General features: G+C 34.9%; 1 protein-coding gene across 4 annotated transcripts; it reads left to right on the top strand.

The window, feature by feature from the left end:
• The first annotated feature begins 23 nt into the window (after positions 1-23).
• LOC123544976 (actin-histidine N-methyltransferase-like) lies at positions 24-21,739 on the top strand. 4 transcript variants are annotated; one of them, XM_045331168.2, is made up of 14 exons: positions 24-155; positions 4,240-4,385; positions 7,585-7,677; positions 8,455-8,600; positions 9,324-9,396; positions 10,269-10,460; positions 12,544-12,667; positions 13,417-13,531; positions 14,000-14,074; positions 14,628-14,727; positions 15,058-15,124; positions 15,804-15,889; positions 16,602-16,762; positions 21,059-21,739. In XM_045331168.2, exons 2-14 carry the CDS (start codon positions 4,256-4,258, stop codon positions 21,209-21,211), a joined length of 1,515 nt encoding a protein of 504 aa, XP_045187103.2. In that variant the 5' UTR covers positions 24-155; positions 4,240-4,255; the 3' UTR covers positions 21,212-21,739. The 4 variants fall into 4 exon arrangements, with proteins under 4 accessions (XP_045187103.2, XP_045187102.2, XP_045187100.2 ...); XM_045331167.2 differs by having other exon boundaries at positions 95-209; XM_045331165.2 differs by having other exon boundaries at positions 110-189.
• The last annotated feature ends 659 nt before the right edge of the window (positions 21,740-22,398 follow it).

Raw genomic sequence — 22,398 nt, 5'->3', positions numbered from 1 at the left:
AGATTATAATCAATTATTTTTTAATTAATTAATTTCAGTAGTAGTATTTTACCTAAAAAGTAAATATCACTTATTGTAAATATAACGCCGTCCGGGATACACAAAATCTGATGACGTATTACACATGCCGGTGCATCTGGACACGAAAAAAATTGGTATCAAGTTACATTTTTCTCCAACTGCAGTTGTGTATGTTGTTCAATCTTTATGTAAGTGCCTAAAATGAAGTAAAGCGCAGTCTATGACGGCGAAAGCCGCTGGAAGTTTACATAATTGAATAGCCTAAATTATGAATTCCAAATAATTTTTGTCATGCCCTAAAATTAGAGTCATGATCATGAATGAGAAAAACTGATAGATACTAGATTTCAAGATATAAGATAATCAAACAACAGATCTTTCAGAATTGCCACCCAATAGTCCAACTAATTTGATGCGATCCTAGGAAATATTGAGATAATCTGTTCATGTGGGCAATTATCCCGGTACAACCCGTTTTCGGACACCTAACGGTATATCGCTACGGTTTCGCTACGTGGAAAATGTACAACAATTATAAATGCTGGAGTTTTGTTCAACAATTATTTATCCTAAAAAATACGCAAGTAAACAAACCTCATCCCGCAGCATGTTTTAGATATCCTTTCCAACATGGCTGACCTACTTTTCCATTAACCGGAAGTTGTACAACCCGTTTTCGGACACCTGCTTCAAAATATACTGCGCTCCAAAGTTTACGTCACAAAAAGTCAGAAACAGTTTAAACAAATTTCGAACATTCATTTTAACTGTTAGTATCAAGAAAACTACCCAAAACGTATTTATAAAGTATTTTCAGTGTTAGTTTATGGAGTAAGTTGGTGGGATCAGCACAAATGGGACACAGGAACGTGCCTCCTATTCCGATTACCCTCACTGTTACATACAATATGATAAGTGTACCCATCCCTTACATATTATCATCATAAGGTCTGTATGATCCCCTAGTGGGCACATGATTCTGAAAAGAAACAGAGAAAAAAACTTTACTACTACTATTTAAAATTTCATTAACCAATTGATTAAGAAAACCTCGTAAGGTACACGGGTCTATAAGTGATAACTTTTTGTGTGAAGTATACTTTTGCAAAATTTGATAGTGGGGGCGGAGCCTGTAAAATAACCTCATCTGTCGAACGACAGAGCTTTCAACATGAAAACATTGGATTTATTTCTAAAAAACACATATTTTGGACGTGATATTTTGGGAATAGTGAAAAAAATAAAAATGTAACAGTATGTAAGTTTTTATCATTTGCTTACCCTTTTAATTTCTATTTTTCTTCAAAACTACTAGCGTGACATTTGTATGGTGTTTGTAAACAAGGCCTGCGTGTGGGAAACCGGAAGGGGCGTGTTTTCCAGGAAAACTAAAACATTACCGGGGCCGGCCGAATACGGGTTGTGTCCGAAAATAGGTTGTCGCGGGATAGTATAACATTAAACATGCACAGGGCGTCTTTTAATAGGAGATGAAAATCCCCGAGACGATAACGTCCGTATATAGTTATTCGCCTTTGTTGTTTGCATATACTGAGACAATTTTTTCGATGTTTTCTTGTTCCAGTTTATGTACACGTCCCAGACTGGTTGTTTGCATGATGATGAACATCCGAGCACCCCGAATCAGTCACAGAAATTTGTAAACCGCGCTAACATGATTCTTTTACTTCTTTTTGGTAATGAAAACTGTACATGCAACTGAACACTTTTAAAACAGTAAAGAAGTGTAAAGGCCGTCAAGTTTCTGCTTTGAGTGCAAAAAACAAAACAAAAATCCTAAAGACAGTGCGAGAACGTGGCGAATGACGTCATCGTCACGGCTTCCCGTAAGTTTTGCAAGGTATGATATTCGCTGTAAGAGGTATGATGAAACTAAATGTAAACTGTTGGAGCAAAGTTTATCTTTCTTTTGATTGTTGAATATTTCTTTGTAAGTGGATATATAAAACTAAAAGATAAATCCCCATGCTAGGCGGTGCCTTAATTCATATTATTTGGACATTCAACATGTCCCTGTGTCAAGTTTAATCGAATGTCAGCCATTTGCATAGCACAGATTATGACTTTATTTTATTGAAACTCTCAAACACGTGAAACATTGGTTTACTGTAACTAAAACTGCACCACCAGTCACTTCCCCGGCGCATTTCGCGGAATCTTCTAGCGTAATTTATTGAAATATCATGAACAATACAACACTGAATAAATATATAGAATCAATTATACATGTTTCGACAAAAACAAATACGTTTAGCCTACGACACTTGTAAAAAGTCTGCGGCCATTAATTAACGCATGGGTGCTGCTGAATGCATGTGGACTAGCCTTTTAAAATGCTTTGATATGACTTTACAACTAATTTAAATGACTTTTAATTAAATTACAACCAGTAAATGCAAATTACACGGTACACCCATTGATTATAAACATATGCATACTACATAGACAATACGTTAGTAACTAACGGGCCTCATTTTTTTCAAATCCGACCGTGGGAATATTTTTTCATCTAAAATCATTCTTTATAATAAAGAAGATTTGACAGTTTCGTGTTGTGATGCAAAAGTGAATGGATGTTAATTTCACTTTCAAAGTGCGAACTGATCTTCAATATCTTTAGTAAGACAGTATGTTCAATGGATGTGTAAAATAGGTTTCTTTGTCCGTTGTTGGTATTTAGCTATCGCTTTTAAGTCACTTCTACCGTGAACTTGTAGAACCTTCCACAAGAATTTTTGCGGAAAGCTCTACCAGGAAATTCATACTTTCGATAAAATGTCGGACTATATGAAATGTCCAAATCGTAAAATATTGAAGTCCGACGTTTACTTATAGAACTAGTGGGCAATATCCCCACTCACGTCAAATACTCGAAAGACCAATGTAGTTGAAGCAATTGCCGATATAATTTTCACTGCTGCCAATGCTTTACATGCTACAGGTTTAAATTTTTTCACGAATTGGCCATAAACTTTACATGATTGTGTACTGTGATTTATCTTCCATTATTTTGGTCCTTCAAAGTTTTGACATTTAGATTGCTCGTCACTAATATAAAACAATCTGAGTGTTGAATTATTTTGACTATGTCACCCAAATGCTTCAAGATCTTAACTGGCAGTGCAGTGGCTACCTAGACCAAAGGTCTACGTAGCTGGTTCTGGCTACCTAGACTGAAAGTCTTGGTAGCCGGCTCTTTATACTGAAATATTTTTTTTTGATAGATGATGTCAGTTGTCGGCGATCCTTTAGAATTAGTTAGGTATTTTGATAGAGCTCATTTGATAAAACAAACAGTTAGAACCAATCAAGATTGTTGACTAATAAACAAATTGGCAGAGAAATTATGTAGTAATTTATTAATTAAAGACGCACATAGAGGTGTGAAAGTGATGATCACTTAGAAGTATCCCTTTAAAAAGGTGCACAAAAGGATCAAACACCGGTATGTTCAGTAGAGCCTCATCATTTATTGTACGTTTCTGCTCTTTGTTTTGCTCTTTTTTTTTTTATACTGTTTGTTTTGTTTGTTTTAAGAATGAATCACGGTATCTCAAATATGTATCCAGTAAGTTTTAACATAACAAAATGCCGGCCGATATGATATAAGTGCATAAATACGGCGAAATAAACATGTTAAACACAAATAATTATTATTATTATACTAGATTTATATAGCGACCTTTTCGTGATTAACACATTCAAAGGTGCTTTACATATAGCAAACGCAGCCACACAGGGCGCGAAATTCATCCTCTACTAGTACAGACACAGAGCGATCTGACCAGAGGGACAGAGTGAGATAAAGCCCCCAGAACAGACAGAGAGAACATTTTAGATACAGACATGTATGGCTAACCTAGCCTAGCTCTTTGCGAATAGACAGTCTGGTTCTTTAACGCACCCGGTGTATAACACTGATACATGCGAAGCGGTCTTTCTTTGGAAGAACCAGTACAGGCCTCTAGTTAGGTGGGAGACACTCAAGAGCTCAGAAATTTCCAGTGCCTGGACCGGGATTCGAACCCCGGACCTCTGAATTGACAGTCAAGCGTGTTACCACTAGACCACCGGCCCACCTTTAAATCTCTAATAATAAAGTAATAGAGCAACAGTTACATAGATGAAAAAAAAATGAGCCAGCCAGACTACATGTAGAATGGTCAGAGCTGATATCCTTTAATCCTTTTTTTTCAGAATCAGCTTCAGCAGAATGGGTCGTAAGAATAGGAACAAGAAGGCAGCTCCTAGCAATGGAGCATCAGGTTCAGCAGAGGCAAGCAAACAGTTGAGCAAGGCAGCTAAGAAAGAAATAATGGACTTGATCAAACTTCTCCTGGAGAGTAGGTTTTTAACTTTTATTCCTGCGGTGTCAAAGGCTCAGGAGGCATATAGGGTTTGAACAATCATTCTGTCCATCTCTCACACTTTTTGTGCCCCCCACCCCCATGAGTGGTGGGGGCATTATATACTTGGTCCAATCCATCCATCTGTCCATCCTAAATTCGTGATGTGCCTAGCTCAAAATGTATTTGATATAAATTGATGAAACTATGCATGAGTCTTCATCATGATATGAACTTGCGCACATCCTATTTTTCGTCTGACTCCGCCCCCTATTTCCAGAGTTATAGCCCCCGAAATAGTCAAAAATGCACATTTTCACCATGAGACAAACTAGCTCAAAAAAAATTTGATATAGATTCATGAAACCTTGCACGAGTCTTCATCATGATAGGAACTTGTGCACCTATTTTTCATCTGACTCCGCCCCCCTATTTCCAGAGTTATGGCCCCTGAAATAGTCAAAAATGCACATTTTCACCTTGTGACGGGCCTAGTTCAAAAAGTATTTAATATAAATTTATTAAAACTTGCATGAGTCTTCATCATGATAGGAACTTGTGCACCTCCTTTTTTTCATCTAGGTCTGCCCCCTATTTCCAGAGTTTTGGCTCCTGAAATAGTTAAAAATGCACATTTTCACCTTGTGAACCGCCTAACTCAAAAAGTATTTCATATAAATGAATGAAATCTTGCATTAGTCTTTATAATGATATGAACTTGCACATCTCCTATCTTTTGTCTGCCTCTGGCTCCTATTTCTAGAGTTATGGTCCCTAAAATAGTTAAAAATTCACATTTTTACCTTGTGATGCACCTAGCTCAAAAAGTCTATGATATGAATGGATGAAAACTTGCATGAGTCTTTATCATGAATTAACTTGCGCACCTCTTATTTTTTGCTGGCTCCACCACCTATTTTTGAAATTATGGCCCCTGAAATAGTCAAAAATGCACATTATCACCTTATAATGTGCCTAGCTCAAAAAGTATTTGATGTTAATTCATGAAACCTAGCTTGAGTCTTTATCATGATGTGACCTTGCACACTTGGCATTCTTCTTGAGAATTTTAGCGCTTTATACAGAGTTATGGCACTTGAAGTAGCCAAATTAGTGGAGTTTTTGTTTACGATGCATATAGCTAAAAAATATATGGCCTAGATTAATGAATCCTTTTCATAAAATGTTTGTTGAGGCTATAATACCCCCTTTAGACTGCAAGCATTTGAAATATTGCCCCATATTTGTGACAGATGTACCAGTGGGGGCACACCCTGTGTCCTACAGACACATTCTAGTTTCAATCTCATCCACAACATGGAGTGGGCATATACATATTATCAGGACTTTCATGTTTGTTCTTTTTTTTTTTACCTTGTCTTTTCGAAGAAAAAGTAGAGCTATTACACTCGCACTGGCATTGGCCTTGCCGTTGGTTAAAGTTTTTGATAAAGTCAGTCTGTCCAACAAAAAAAGGCTGGGTCAGATGTGGAGGGTTGGAGGATTGGACCATATGTCCGATACAGTACAGAGCGGTTTTTACTTCGTCTAAAGTGTTTTTCATTTATCAAAGTTTTCTTATGCGCCTGTTCAGTTTTCATTACCTCCGACAAAACATCATGACAACATTATAAGTTTTTATTTTAAATATATCAAATTTGCCTTAAATTAAAGTTTCCTTTTTATTTGGCCCAATTTTCTTTTATTTTCTACAATCAATTTTCGTGGCTTGATCTTTCTTGAAAGTGTCTTTGTCCCTGTAAAGGGTTAGACAGTAATGGAAGATAGATGTATGAGCAAAGCACAGCTTGGTAAAAGAGTGGAAGTTAAGGGTAATGAAAAGACTGTAGGTAGTACACAAGATAAACGTGTTTTTTTTTGTTTTTGTTTTGTTTTGGGTTTAACGTCGCACTGACATAGTTTTAGGTCATATGGCGACTTTCCAGCTTTGATGGTGGAGGAAGACCCCAGGTGCCCCTCCGTGCATTATTTCATCACGAGCGGGCACCTGGGTAGAACCACCGACCTCATGTTCGTAATAAACATGTAACTATGTTAAATGAACATATTCATTTGTTTTTAGCTTCGATATATGAAGTATATGGAGAGCTATCCTACTCGGTCCTTTGTTGGTCTTCGACGTCCACACCTTTGTTAATATTTTGATGCACTTTCTCTTTTTATGCCCCCTCCCACATTTATGCGGTGGGGGTGGGAGCATATATCGTTGCTGCTGTCGGTAGGTACGTCCCAAAATCTTGTATGTCCAACTCCTCCCACACTTTTAGCCTGATTTGCTTCAAACTTTCACAGATGAACAACCTTGATGTGCAGATGACTATAAAAGAGGGAATTTTTTGGTGACTATTTTTGCTGCAGTTATGGCCCTTTGATAGTTTTGCGATATAGAATATAGAGAAAAATCTTGTTTGTCCAATTCCTCCCAAACTATTAGCCTGATTTGCTTCAAACTTCACAGATGAACAACCTTGTTGTGCAGATGACCTTTAAGGATGGATTTTTTTCTGTGATTATTTTTACTGCAGTTATGGCCTTTTGATCGACATAATTCTAGTTTCTCTTTAGCTCTGTAATTACTTGATGGATTTGCTTCAAACTTTATAATGTTATTCCTAAATACATTTGATGCAGAATTTCACTATTGTCCAATATCTTCATCCACATTAGAGTAATTAAACACTCCAGTGACAGCTCCAGCTTTCTCAGATGTGCCTAACATCGAAATAGTCATGCACGCTGTCTCCTGTGACCGCTCTTGTTGTTTACTCTTTACCACAAAAAAAAAAGTCATGTTTTTGGTCTTGCCAGTTTCCATTTGGTTAGACAGGTTATCCTGGGTTGTCTGACCAAATGTTAGACAAGTCTTGAAACTCATTCGCCTTGCAGGTTAGGCTTTATACTCCAGTCAACATGTGTTTTAGGTCTGCCTTACATGTAGGGTATGTTACTGTGCTTAGACATATGGAACTGACTATACTATAGAGAAGTACAAGACCACAGAGTTTTATTTAATCATTAAACTAATTCTAGAATTCAGTAAGAATACTGGTTGGAAATACAGAAAATAATTTTTACATTAACATTTTTGAAGAACTGGTTCTACAGTTCTACAGTTGATAAAAACACAAGACTGGATAATGGTTAAATATGTATCAAAATTAATATATCTTCACAGAATGTTCTCAGCCAGGAGGGAGTGGTGCTAAGGAATTTGAGGATTATCTTGAGATTAGAGGCACTGTGGAGAAGATCAGAGATTTACAAAAAGGTTTTACTTTGCTCTTGATATATCTCAGATTTTGTTATACTAGAAAATAAAACTTTATAATACCTGTGTTACACAATATCATTTTCTCTTTTAAGAAAACGTGAAGAAAAGTAAAATGATAATCAAAAGGCTGGGGTTGTTTAAGAACAGGTAAAAAGATACTGGTCTTATCTCACGTCTTATTCATAAATTTTTTATTAGACTAAGTTGATCTGGTGACCAGGTCACAGAAAGCTCATATAGCTGTTGATTGTGATTGCCCTTCATCTGTTGTATTCTGTCATCCTGCAGTTTTATTGTTATCATAGTGAAGACCTCATCTCTAGCAATCTTCATAGAATTTATTTAGACTTTGTGTAGCTGTAAGATCTCAATCATATTCAAGAGTTCCTTTAATAATGTCATAGTTACAGCCCCAAAGGACTTGCTTTGTAACATCATGAAGTGGTCATGTGCTTATTTTGGAGAGTTTCATGTCAGTTTATTTTTTCTAGAATTCAGCCGTTTTATTTGACTTGACATAGTACAACTACATCATAACATTGTGCACTTAAGTCCTACAGTTTCACCTAATTTAGATGAAACTTGGTATACTTCATCAACATGAAGAGGGCGTAAGATTTTTATTTTCAAGTTGTTACATGTACCTTGAAGCATGAGACAGACAGAATACAAATAATTATAAAATTTGTGATGTTTTATAATATAAGATTTAACCATTGCATAAATGCAAGATGATATCTTTAACAGGACAGCTCACTTTTATATTAAATATAGATATCAACCTTGTGATGGAGAAGAGAGAGGACAAGTTTCCAGTGTTTAAAGACTGGTTGAAGAATAATAAAGTTGACGTTGGATGTGTGGAAATTCACAAATTTACTGGTCTGGGACATGGACTTCAGGCTACCAAAGACCTCAAGGTTTGTGTATGAAATCTAGGGCTGTGTATTGAGTAGAAAAAATCGATACAATACATGCCGAGTCATTGAATGTATCAATACATGAATAATGTTGAAACGTGTATTGATGTAAATTTGAATATTAAATTCATATTGATATACTGGTATGTTGATCCAGCCCTAATGAAATTGTGTAATCTTTAACCGGTCTCAGAATGCAAGCTTCTGATTGGTTGTTTCATACAACAGTTAATGACAACATTTGTTCTGTGACTGGTCACTTAACTTTAGAATTACTACTTTGGATAAATGTTAAACTTTCTTAATATAGAGTATTATATACGTCTTTCATATGCAAATATATTATCCTTTGCTTGATATGTCAATGTCATATGGTCAGAAAATGAAAGGAAGAATTAAGGTTGGGTATTGTAGCTATGTCAGAATGTTAAGAGTTTAATTGAGAATAAAATGGAATAGGGACTAACATATGTATCAAGGTACTGAATTTCGTGTAGCAAAATTTGAGGGAAAAGGAACTAGAGCAAAATAATGCTTAGTTGTTACATTTAGAAGTGGTACATTTTGTGTGCGTATGTCTTGGTAGTATTTTTACAGGAGCTACATGGTGTTCCTTGACATTAAGCACTTCATGAATAGAAAATTGTTTAACTAGTAAAGATAAAATACACAAGTTAAAAGCATGGGAAAATATAAAATGACAATTGACACTGATCTTTTCAGGAAGGGGACCAGTTCTTAGCTATTCCTAGAAATATAATGATGACAACACAGTCAGCAAGAAGTTCTGCATTAGGTATTATTTCACACATTTTACATCTATGTTTTGTAGGTTTGGCATTTTTGGTATTCTTCTCTTCACGTTTCAAGTAGTGAGAGCTATTCTACTCTGACATTTGTTAAAAGATTTTTGTGAAAGGTCATGTCTAGGTAACCATTGCTTGTATGTGACGTAAACTTCACACAAGGCCTTTTAGTCATTAAACTCTTTGAATCAGCCAAGTTAGATAACTCTCAGTGAATCTAATGTAAATTATGGACATTTATTTTATTGAAAGAATTCTGTTAAGTTTTGCCTGCAGCTGACTGCCAAGCTAAATCTTAATTACAACTGTATGCATTACATTGAAACTCTAGAAATGCTTCCAGGAGACCAAACCTACTGATATACTCATATTGATTAAAAGTGAATTTTGCCCCTTTTCAACTTACATGATTTTGTAAAAGTTTTGGCACTATCAAGGAATAAAACTTTTTGTATGAATGCAGTGCATCCAAAACCTGCTGAAATAACCAAACTAGATATTTCTTGTTTGAATTTGTTGTAAATTTAGATCCTTTTTCAACTTCTCCTATTTGGTTAAAGATTGCATGCAGCTAACTACATGTATCTTTGAATTGAAACTTAGCACAAAAGTTTCCTTGTCACCAGACTGTCTTACACAATCAAGTTAGATATTATCTAAACTCTTGATTGGTTTTGTTAGCAATTATTGGCCTTTCACACTCAGAAAATTTAGTTAAAGTGCAGCATACTGTCAAGGTCCATTGGCTGTTGACAAAAAACATTTGTTTCTTTTATCCAGGGTAGTCTTTAGCAAAGTTTTGACTGTGTTGTGAAATTTAATGCAAGATATAAGTTGTCAGTGATTTTAATGATTTTGACAGGTCCATTGATAAGTGAGGACAAGATACTACAGGTGATGCCGAGTGTTGTGTTAGCGTTACATCTCCTGTGTGAGAGACGATCGCCAGAATCAAACTGGGGACCTTACCTCAATATCCTACCTGAATCCTACAACACACCACTGTACTTCACACCAGAAGATCTCAAATACTTGAAAGGATCACCAGCACAGAGTATGAAGTGACGTTTTTTTCTAATTTGAAATTATTTTCTGCCAAATGAAATAATGTCCCTTAGATAGAACTCGAGTTATTCTGATAGTATAAAGTTCCTTTGCAGACCGTTGCAATGTTTATTCATGAACAGAAGTCAAATTATTCCTCTGATTTATATCTAAATATGTGAGAATTTCTTTTGTTCCTTAAGACTTGAATTCATGAAATAATTAAATTACAAGTCAATCAACTGTGTAGTGTGTATAGTTGATCTTCTTGCAGTAGTAAAGTGCATGTAATCTCTACAAAGTTATTTAGGAATACATGTACCAGTTTGTACTACCCTTTAAACTTACAATTTTTGATATCTGCCATTTAATAAAAAGCATTTTGAAAATTGTAATAAAAATAAACATAGGAGTAATGCAGAAATTTACTAAACTAGCATTTTGTATTTTGTCTATTCTGTGACCCTGTAGATAAATTGATTGATAATCAGTATATTGCACAATGCCAAAAACTGAATGAGGTATGGAGTTTATGCATGTTATTCTAGAAAAATGTTTTAAGATAGAGCTGCTTTTGCAAAATTTGTCAATATTTTACCAAAATGCAGACTTCTTGATAATATGATTGCAGTAGAAAATCTTGCTGGAAATGACATATACCTTCAGTGAAATCCAAAAGATAAGCTGGTTTTGAAAATAAGCCGGTATAGAAAATAAGCCACCATTTCACTGCAGGCAAAATAAGCTGTCCACTTTTTTGTATCAGAAATAGTATCAATGACAAAGCAATAAAATTCCTGTCTCAAACACTTCTTGCCATGTCAGTTCTACTTATTATAACATAACCGGTCTTTGAGAGATAACAGCGGAATTTGTCGTCTGAATCTTCATCAGACTCACTGTTTCAGCAGATGGAAACTTCTTCGTTACTGGTGTCTCTGTCCAAATCAGCAGACGATCACCTTGTAAAACACCAGTTAACATGTACTTACAATACAAGAAAGCCCATAAAATTCTTAGTACACCTGGTTAAATTGATTACACAATGCAGTGATTATCACGTATTGTGCAAGGTAAGTTATTCATACCAGTTGGGCGAATAAATCATAGGTGTATTTGTTTGTTAGGCCAGACAAAACATTTTTTAATTTGTAATTATCTGTTACCATCAGATTATTTTCATTAAGAAATTGTAACAAAACAGGTATGTCAGAAGTATAAGTATTTACTGACGTCAAAGCTTTTACTAAAAGCATAAAATATGACATCCGTACTACAGTATTTTGGTACTCGAAATTATGCCGGTTTGTGAACTGTTACTGGATATATGTCTTCAAAAGTTCGCCAAATTCGTAAATAATCTGGTCTTGATAATAAGCCACCAAATCCTTTGTACAAAAATTTAAAATATGCCGTGGCTTATTTTCGGAATTTCAGGGTATTGTCTGAAAACTGAGTTCTCGAAAATTGTTGTAGTATGTGGAAAACAAAAGATAAATAAAATACCTGTTTTAAATTGCAGCTGTTAGGTACATGTGATTTCTGCTTATCTGAGGCACTTTTTATTTATATTTTCACCAACTTAACCTCACTTTTATTGAAAAATAACAAAAAAATCATAGTCCAATCACTTTACTATTTAATCAGCCAAGCACACATATTACTTATCCAATCAGTAATTCAGTATTGTCATCAACTGACTGCCAAATTAAATCAGTTTATTGCACATTGGCTGCTCATGTCAGCAAGGAATTTTGTTGACAAGTTTTGGTCCACATATAATTTGTTTATCATAGAGATCGACAGCAGGAACTCTGTGAAAATTACTTTATAGTGTACAATTATGATGTTTAATATATCTTATAGATCAGTTACTTAAGATAGCCAGATTTTTTAAAAACAAAATATCACATCAAAAGCAGCATTTTATTGCAAAAGATTCTGTCTAGCTGGTATGTTGAAAGCAAACACTGTTTATGTTACAGGTGACTGTATAAACCAATACAGAAACATTGTCAGACAGTACGCTTACTTCTGTATGTTACAGGTGACTGTATAAACCAGTACAGTATGCTTACTTTTATATATTACAGGTGACTGTATAAACCAGTATAGGAACATTGTCAGACAGTATGCTTACTTCTACAAACTCTTTCAAAATGATGCCTCATCACAGAATCTTCCAATCAAAGACTTGTTCACCTTTGATGATTACAGGTAGGTTAAAAACTGTTTAAAGCTACTATTTGAAATGAGTGTTTGAATATTTTGTAACAGATTATTATAAGAACTTCAGATATTATCATCAAGAAGAAAGTATTGGTCATTTTGGACCAATCTTGAAATAATGCATTTTTAGCTCGACTATTCTAAGAATAGGGGAGCTATCCTACTCGCCGCGGCGTCAGAGTGAGCGTGAGCATCACACAAATGTTAAAGTTTGTGTACCACCCCAAATATTTTCAAAGTCCATTGAGATATTGCTTTGATATTTTGCATGCTTGTTTACCATCATGACCCCAGTCTGTAAAAAGGAGGAGGCAACTCTATCAAGCATTTTGACTGAATTATGTCCCCTTTTCTACTTTGAATATGCTTATTGTAATGTTAAAAGTTTTACTCATATTTTATATTATACTATCAAGCACTGAGAATAGTTGAGCGCACTGTCAACTGACAGCTCTTGTTTTTCTCCCATTTCCATCAGGATATATTAGTTAGCACGAAAGTAAATTAAATGAAATGGCATAAATATTTTTAAAATTGGGTGCCAGTAAGTTTTTACTAAGACCTGTGTTAACCTTTAGAATGATGTTTAAATTGAATAAAGATCTTACGCAATTAGGAAGAAATTCTCAAGAAATCCCTTAACTGAATTAGTGAATGAAACAGTTCATAAGATAAGGAGGTCCTGTTTCTGAAAGGTTTAGGCAGTAAGGTAGTTTAATTGTGTATCTGTATTTCAGATGGGCAGTGTCAACAGTGATGACCAGACAAAACCAGATACCGACACCAGATGGCAGTAAGATGACCTTTGCTCTGATACCATTATGGGACATGTGTAACCATTGTAATGGTCTTGTAAGTATTTTATCACCTGCAAGCATGGCATTGTTTACTCATTTCATGGGAGAGGTATTGTTGTTGTCCGCATCATCTGTCTGTTTGTCCATCCATAGTTAGCTTGTTTGCACTTCATCTTGTAAAATGCTTGGCCATTATTCAATAAAAAATCATGAGAATTGTTTGTAAGAACCCTTGTTGTGCATGTCATTGGTATGTGCTACTTGAATTGTTCTTTACAGAGTCATGGCCACAAGGGAATGTTTTTAATAAAATTTATTCAGACTGCTCCTATACTACTTGTTGGATTTTTAATGAAACTTTGCAGGAATGATTAATAGCAAACCAAGTGGTCAAAAATGTGTCACTGGGATTTAAAACCTGGTTTGACAAACAAACTCAGGTATTTAACAAATGTCAGTGGAGAACTTGGCGGTTTTGTCTAGAATATAATTTATGTAAACATTTTTTCATGATTTTTTTCAGATAACAACAGATTTTAACCTAGAGAAAGACTGTAGTGAATGCTATTCATTAAGAAGTTATTCTAAAGGAGATCAGGTAAATTCAAGTTTTGATGGGTTAAAGCTTTTTTGCATGTTGTAACCTTTTACTGATGAAACCATACAGGACTCGGTATATTTATTCATCCTTTCATAACCTTTTCTGACAGTAAATCCTTGGGCATATTTAGTTTTGGACCCAAGCTTTGTCTAGTTGGAGTGGTGGGGGCTTTTTATAGTCCTTTTAGTAAATTGAATAGAAAAGGTCAGAGATCAGTGCAGTTCGCATGTCTTCATGTACATAAACATTATTTAAAGGAAATACTTCATGAATTAACTTTGAGTGGAAGAGAGGAATTCTTTGATTATTTTTGTTATATCAGATTTACAAACATTTTCTGTGTATAGATAAAGCTGAACTGTGGACAAACATTGATTTTGTCTATAAGACACCTGGTAACTCGTTTTGATGATTAATAAAAATAAGTAATGTTAAACTACCCAGAATCAGATTGAAATTGAATGCTGTTTAAATAAATGCTTTGTGTAGGTTTTTGTAAATATTTATATGTTTGTTTTTTTATGTTCTGTATGTTGTGAATTTGTTACAGATATTTATTTTCTATGGAGCAAGATCTAATGCAGAATTATTGGTGAATAATGGATTTGTGTATTTAGAAAATGAACATGACAGAATGGCTATAAAGCTAGGTAGGACATTATTAATGATACAGATAAATGTCAGTTAAAAATTCTAGCCATATGTTGAAAAAAATTGATGACTCTCTTCAGTTTACCTTCATGGCATGCTTTAAATATTTTCGTTCTTTCTCGCCTGAATTTAGAATGATCAGTTCAAGTGTAATAGATAATTCTCCAATTGACATGTAAATGTTTTGGTCAGAATGGGGTTTTCATTCATTTCTTTAATGAACAAATATTCATCAGAATTACCCATTAAAGAATTGATTTTAAGATGTGCAGCTATGATTAAAAAAAACTAATGTATTATAAAGTTAATGATAGAAGTGTTCTTTTCAGGAATAAGTAAAAGTGATCCATTGTTTAGTCTCAAGTCGGAGGTTTTGACTAGATGTGGTCTCCTTCCGTAAGTATGACATAAATAAATGCTTGTATATTGGAATTAATGATACATCATGAAAATTGATCTCCTCTGGATCTCCTCTGGATTCCCATCTTGTTTGTAGTTAAGGGAATACAAAAATGTCGGTGTTAGAATTTTAGTAATTTTAACACTATGCGCAAGAATTGTCAGTTGTTACAGTTCTGTCTTATGAAATTATTTCATTTGCTCATAGTTTTACCAAATTTAACTTATTTTGAGGGCATTATTAGGAAGTCTGTATTGGTCAAATTTGAACTATTGCATTGACCATCATGTCATTGAACATATGTTTATGATTTGTTTATGCCGTGGTTTATCAGCACATAATGACCAAAGGTATTAGAGTAGTTGGTCTTCCTATCATCTGATATTGTGAAATTTCATGCCATTAAGGACTGTGGTATCACTAAAAAAATTTAAATTTTCTTTTTAAAGTTAGTATGTTGTTTTCTTTTGTAAATGAGTCGACTTGTTCAAGTATCGTTCCTTATACCAGCAAAATCTTACCTCGAGTATGTCTATGATCTGTTAAGTTCTTTATTCTTGCAGCACATATTTAACATTAAATAAGTTAGATCTGTATATCTGCTCAAGATTAATGGTTCTCTTAATTGTACATGTATGCCATTGTAATGTAGCGTATTAATTAATCTTCCTTTAGATCAAGAACGTTCTACCTCCACAAAGGAGAGCTTCCAGTTGATAGTGACCTGTTAGTATTTTTGAGAATATTTCAGATGGATGAAGGTATGTACTAGATTCTCTTACTAAGATTATTATAGAATTAAATTAAGACATAGCTTTGTTCTATCATATCAACAGCCATCAATATCAATACTTGTATCAATAGAGTGAACTTCCAGCTTAATCACCAATTGGGCTCAGTATCAATTATGTACAAAGCAACTTACCTTTTAGCACATATTCTTGTGAGGAAGTTACTGTAATGTTTGAAAACACTGGCATTTATAAACTGGCATTTGTTCTTACATTAACTTCATCAGCTGGGATTTCTTAAATCATTTAAAGAAGTGAAAGAATTTTCAAAATTGAGTAAAAATGAGAAAGTTATGAGCATTTAAATATTTAGTCAAACTGGTGGCCATTTTGTTTCTGTGGCAACAAAAAACAGTTTGTAAATGACGTCATAAACACACTAAAATGGATGCCTCCATGATCAGCCATTTTCTTAAATTTCAAACTGCCATATCTTTTTCAGTAGTGGTCCGATTTTAAAAATTCATTTAGCGTTATGAAAGGCTTGAGGATGGCTTTCGAATAGAATTAACTTCTTTTCAGGCTTTCCTTACCCTTCAAAGGTTTGAGTCCTACTGGGCCTTGCTCAGAAACATATTGCTTGATTGTGAAATTCACTGTTAGGTATTTCATATTTAAAAAGTTTTTAAAGTAAATCGGTTTTATGAGTCCAGTCTATTAAAAGCTGATTGTTTATATTTAGAGACATTAAGAGGGAAGTTTTCTGAAGCCAATGCTGCCGAGTTAAGGGAAGAGCTGGGGGATCTAGAGAAAGTGGTTTCTGTAGATGTTGAAATGAAGGTGTGGAATTACCTTGAGACCAGGTCTACTCTCCTCATGAAGGCTTATGATTGTACTGTAGAGGTTAGTAAATTACATGTTTCAAAACCAGATATACTCCCTTCATGAAGGCTTATGATTGTACATTAGAGGTTAGTAAGTTACATGTTCCAAAACTAGGTATATTCCCCTTATGAAGGCTTATGTTGTACTGTAGAGGTTAGTAAGTTACATGTTCCAAAACCAGATATACTCCCCTTATGAAGGCTTATGATTGTACAATAGAGGTTAGTAGATTACATGTTCCAAAACCAGATATACTCCCTTCATGAAGGCTTATGATTGTACTGTAGAGGTTAGTAAGTTACATGTTCCAAAACCAGGTATATTCCCCTTATGAAGGCTTATGATTGTACAATAGAGGTTAGTAGATTACATGTTCCAAAACCAGGTATATTCCCCTTATGAAGGCTTATGATTGTACAGTAGAGGTTAGTAGATTATAGATTACATGTTCCAAAACCAGGTATACTACCCTTATGAAGGCTTATGATTGTACAGCTAAGTTAGTAGATTACCTGACGCAAAACCAGGTATACCCCCCACTATGAGGGCTTATGATTGTACTGTAGAGGTTAGTAGATTAAAATGTCATGATGCAAGACCAGGTATACTCCCCTCATGAAGGCTTATGATTGTACATCAGAGGTTAGTAGATTACATGATGCAAGACCAGGTATACTCTCCTTAGGAAGACTAATAATTGTATGGTAGATGATTGTTGATTACATGATGCAAGACCAGGTATACTTGCCTTAGGAAGCCTAATAATTGTATGGTAGAGGTTTGTAGATTACATGATGCAAGACCAGGTATACTCTCCTTAGGAAGACTAATAATTGTATGGTAGATGTTTGTAGATTACATGATGCAAGACCAGGTATACTTGCCTTAGGAAGCCTAATAATTGTATGGTAGAGGTTTGTAGATTACATGATGCAAGACCAGATAAACTCTCCTCAGGAAGGCAAAACTCTCCTCATGATAGCTTACAGTAGGGGTTTGTAGGTTATGAGTTGTATCTTGCATGTCTGCTTTACATTGTTTTTCCAAAGCCAGGACTGGGAGAAACAAGAAACTGAATGTTACAAGGTCTCTTGTTCATGCTGTTTCAAGGGCTTGGGTACCGTAAACAGGCAGGCATGTAAGATCATTTTACTGTTCTATTGTTGGTGTTATTGTGATATTTTTTAGCATATTGTACAATGTAACATAATAAATTGCATTGGTGTTTCCTAGTATTCAGTATTTAGAGGTTATTACACAGGGCTGGTGTGCCTTAAGGCGATATTAGCATACTAGAAGAGGTATTGGCCCGAGGGCTAATACCGGTCTAGTATGCCAGTATCGCCTTAAGGCACACTAGCCTTGTTTTATAACCTTTTTATTGCATATGTTCCACTATACTGTAAAAGTAATAACAACATTAAAACAACTTTCTGATGCACAGCGTGTTGGAATGTTTATGTAATGCGCAGAAACGTCAACGTACCGTTGTTTCTTGTGTCAGCCTTATTCAACCACCATAGAAGGAGCTGGCGAAATCATGTATTCATATCATGTTTTCTTATTAAAATTAGTCCTAATTTGTAAATATACTTGACATTCTGCTAGTGGAAGTGTAAAATCTTCATGTTTTAAACAGCCGGAAGTGTGCCTGATATCGATATCAGGCACACTAGCTCACAAGACCGCAAATATCAGCCTTACGCTGCTCATATATGTTTAAATCCAATGCAAATTTGTTACTATATTTAGTAACATATGCAGCAACTCACAATATTGACATCACAATAACACTATCTAGGTTGATAATGTGTTCCGTTAATTAAATCATGTTAAAGTGTTTTGAAGTAACCCAGCTGCCAAATTAATGGGTTCTCATCAAATGACATTTTTAGCTCGACTATACGAAGTATAAGGAGAGCTATCCTACTTGCCCCGGCGTCGGCGTCAGTGTCGGCGTCTCTCCGCGTCCCCACCTTGGTTAAAGTTTTGGTGCACTTTCTCTTTTTAAAACTTATCTCTGTAATTACTTGATGGATTTGATTCAAACTTGAAATACTTATTCCTCATCATCACCCACATCATCTGACATAAGGGCCATAACTCTGGCACCAATATTTCATGAATTATCCCCCCTTTTCACTTAGATTTTCAGGTAAAAGTTTTGATGCACTTTCACTCTATCTCTGTTATTACTGAATGGATTTGATTCAAACTTAAAATAGTTGTTCAGCATCATCACCCACATCATATGACACAAGGTGCATAACTATGGCACCATTTTTTCATGAATTATTCCCCCTTTTTACTTAGAATTTCAGGTTAAAATTTTGGTGCACTTTCACTCTACCTCTCTTATTACTGAATGGATTTGATTCAAACTTAAAATAGTTGTTCAGCATCATCACCCACATCATATGACACAAGATGCATAACTCTGGCACAATTTTTCATGAATTATTCCCCTTTTTATTTAGAATTTCATGTTAAAGTTTTATGCACTTTCACTCTATCTCTGTTATTACTGAATGGATCTGATTCAAACTTAAACAATTGTTCAACATCATTACCCTTATCATATGACACAAGGTGCATAACTCTGGGACCAATTTTTCATGAATTATTTCCCCTTTTTACTTAGAATTTTAGGTTAAAGTTTTGATGCACTTTCACTCTGTCTCTGTTATTACTGAATGGATTTGATTCAAACTTAAAATAGTTGTTCAACATCATCACCCACACCATATGACGCAAATAGTTGTTCAACATCATCACCCTTACTATATGACACAAGCTGCATAACTCTGGCACCAAAATTTAATGAATTATGCCCCTTTTTGCTTAGGATATACTTATATAGTGTTTTGATACATTTTATCTTTACCTCTCTTATTACTTTAAGTTGATATTTTTGACATAGACACAGGCTATTGTGCAATACAGTCAAGACTGCCTTAACGACCCCCTGAATTTAGCGACTCCCTGTCATATGCGACCTTATTTTATGCTCCGGACGCAATTTACTATTAAAAGAGTCTGAATTAAGCAACCCCCTGCCTTACGCGACAAGCGACTGTGAAATCAGGCGCCCGAATCGATATTTAGACCATTTTCAGCGACTTTGAGACGCTCCCTCGCAAGATTTTACACGATAGAGTTACCGTTCTTTATCTCGCGTGAAGTTGTTTGAGACGAGAACTTATTTGTTTACAAAAATTGACTGATGAAAAACATTAAAAAGAACTGTTTTGACATTAGAACAGCGTAAAGTCGCTGAAGAATTCGGAGTCGGTGCATAAATTAACTTTATTCCTGGTGAAACAAAAATATGGCGGTATTTAACAGGAAACGACGAAGTAAACACAGATTAAAGATGCAGTCAATAATCGAATAAATGTCAATGAACAATTAGTACACAAAAATATAAATATTGTAAACCTCAGTGTGTAAATAGTTCAAATGGAACATTTATATTATACTGCTCCCCTTTATTTTCTTGCCAGATCATGAGCTTAAATTTGTTTTATCAACATCATACGAATGATGCAAATTATTTGAAATTTATGTTTTATCAATATGCAATTAAAGAAATAGTATTTAATCATTTTCCACTCCTACCTTAAAAGAGGCCAATATATAAGTATCCGATATTCATGTACTTTAATTGGAAAAATATATGAAACCAGCGTCATCCTGTTAAATGAGACTGTTTTAAGATCTCCCTGTCATATGTGACCTTTTTCGCTGCTTCCCAAAGTCGGTCTCTTAAAACAGTCTCGACTGTATCTTCATCCACAATTGGAGTCATTAAACACTCCAGTGACAGCTCTAGTTTCCTCAGATGTGCCCAGTTTCACTATCCAGCATCGAAATAGTCGAGCGCGCTGTCTCCTGTGACAGCTCTTGTTCTTTTAACCATTGAATGCCGTTTCACAGAATTTGAGGTTTGTGTTTTACAGGATATTTGAATAGCCAGCACTTCTATTTGATGCCTGATAACCACATCTGGTACCTGATATGGTACTGATAAGTGCATCAGGTACTGGATAACTGCATCTGGTACCCGATAACTGCATCTGGTACCTGATAACTGCATCTGGTACCTGATAACTGCATCTGGTACCTGGTAACTGCATCTGGTACCTAATAACTGCATCTGGTACCTGATCACCACATCTGGTACCTGGTAACTGCATCTAGTACCTGGTAACTGCATCTGGTACCTAATAACTGCATCTGGTACCTGATAACCACATCTGGTAGGTGATTATTAGTTTGGGAGTTACTAAGAGTGATGCATGATGTCTTTTTCAGGAAGATGATGAGGTCATGCAGAAAGAAAAACTGTCCGAGGCAGCGTTATTATGTGTTCAGTTACGGAGATGTGAAAAAATAATCCTTAAGTCAGCGGCAGCATATGCTGCACAGAGAAAACAGAAATTACAACCATCACAGGAAACAACATAGCTTGGAGTACAGATATATAACTGACAATGAGCATTTACTATAGAGCTTTTATGAGAGGAGTGCAATATGAGGACAGTGCTTATTTTGCTACATGAGATGGCAAAATCCAACGGCATTATCACCTTTCAAGCATGTGTAAAGTGTTCTGGAATTTACTAACAGTTTACAATTTGGGATGCTTTAGTTTTGAAAGGGATAGTAAAGTGTTTTTGAAATAGGAATATGATGTCTTTCCAACCATTTCTGCATTTAAAGATGTGATATAGACTGATTATTTGAATCACAACAGCAGTTGATTTTTTTGTCTCCTTAAATATAATTGTATTTTCTGACTTAAGAGTTTCTTGAATGATATCTGTGTTTTATTGCATGTTATCAGTATCCAGTTGATAAAACAGGAATACAATGTCTTGCATGTTTGTTATTGGGAAATACTGTAGATCTTGTGTTTTCATGTCACTATTATATTGTGTTTTACTGGTCATCATCCTTTTCCCATTTGTTAAAAATATACAACTTGTAGCTGGTTGATGTGTTTGGACGTAATTCTGAGAGTCACATTCATGCCAGTTTTGAACTCTTTGAGTTACATTATTTGAGAATATCTACAAAAATAAAACAATCTCAAGTATTACATTATTTACAGTCAATAAAAGATTCATTCATTTTGTATTATAAACTGACCATTTCTGTCTTGTGGAATGATACACAAACTTTGATTATGATCAAGATATTTTCTCTCATAATCTAGGAGGTTTATCTGATACATTCTAACACGACCAGCGAATAACCTACATACATGTAGAGCAAAATCTATCTCTGGTTATTCTGCAATAAACCACTTGTGTACAATGATGTCATCTGATCCAGGTGCATAGCACGGTCATAAAAAGTAGTTACTCTTTTTTCTAACACTGTTGATACTAGTATGCCATGTTAGAATCGAAATAAATAAGTTCTCATGTGTGATTTATCGTAGAATAACCCGAGTTTTTTGTTCTTATGAGAAACAATATATCACTCAGACCTACGGTCTGCGTGATATATTCTTACGCATAAGAACTCAAAACTCGGGTTATTCTACGATAAACCACGTTTGGGAACTTATTATTTCTTAATTAACATTGTTTGCTTGTCACACCAAAAGGGACCATATAACAAAACTTTATTTGTTAAAGTTTATCAAG

The sequence above is a fragment of the Mercenaria mercenaria genome, chromosome 1 (assembly GCF_021730395.1).
Source record: "Mercenaria mercenaria strain notata chromosome 1, MADL_Memer_1, whole genome shotgun sequence".
Classification (NCBI taxonomy): Eukaryota; Metazoa; Mollusca; class Bivalvia; order Venerida; family Veneridae; genus Mercenaria; species Mercenaria mercenaria.
Note: the sequence above shows the minus strand (reverse complement) of the source record. Positions and strands in the feature narration are given on the sequence as shown.

Excerpts from the sequence above, each read along its gene's own strand:
- LOC123544976 (XM_045331165.2), top strand. The coding sequence starts at position 125 with ATGCCGGTGCATCTGGACACGAAAAAAATTGGTATCAAGTTACATTTT. Across the intron at positions 10,461-12,543 it reads GAAAGGATCACCAGCACAGA|GTGACTGTATAAACCAGTAT; the intron begins GTATGAAGTGAC and ends TATATATTACAG. Across the intron at positions 13,532-13,999 it reads GTAACCATTGTAATGGTCTT|ATAACAACAGATTTTAACCT; the intron begins GTAAGTATTTTA and ends GATTTTTTTCAG.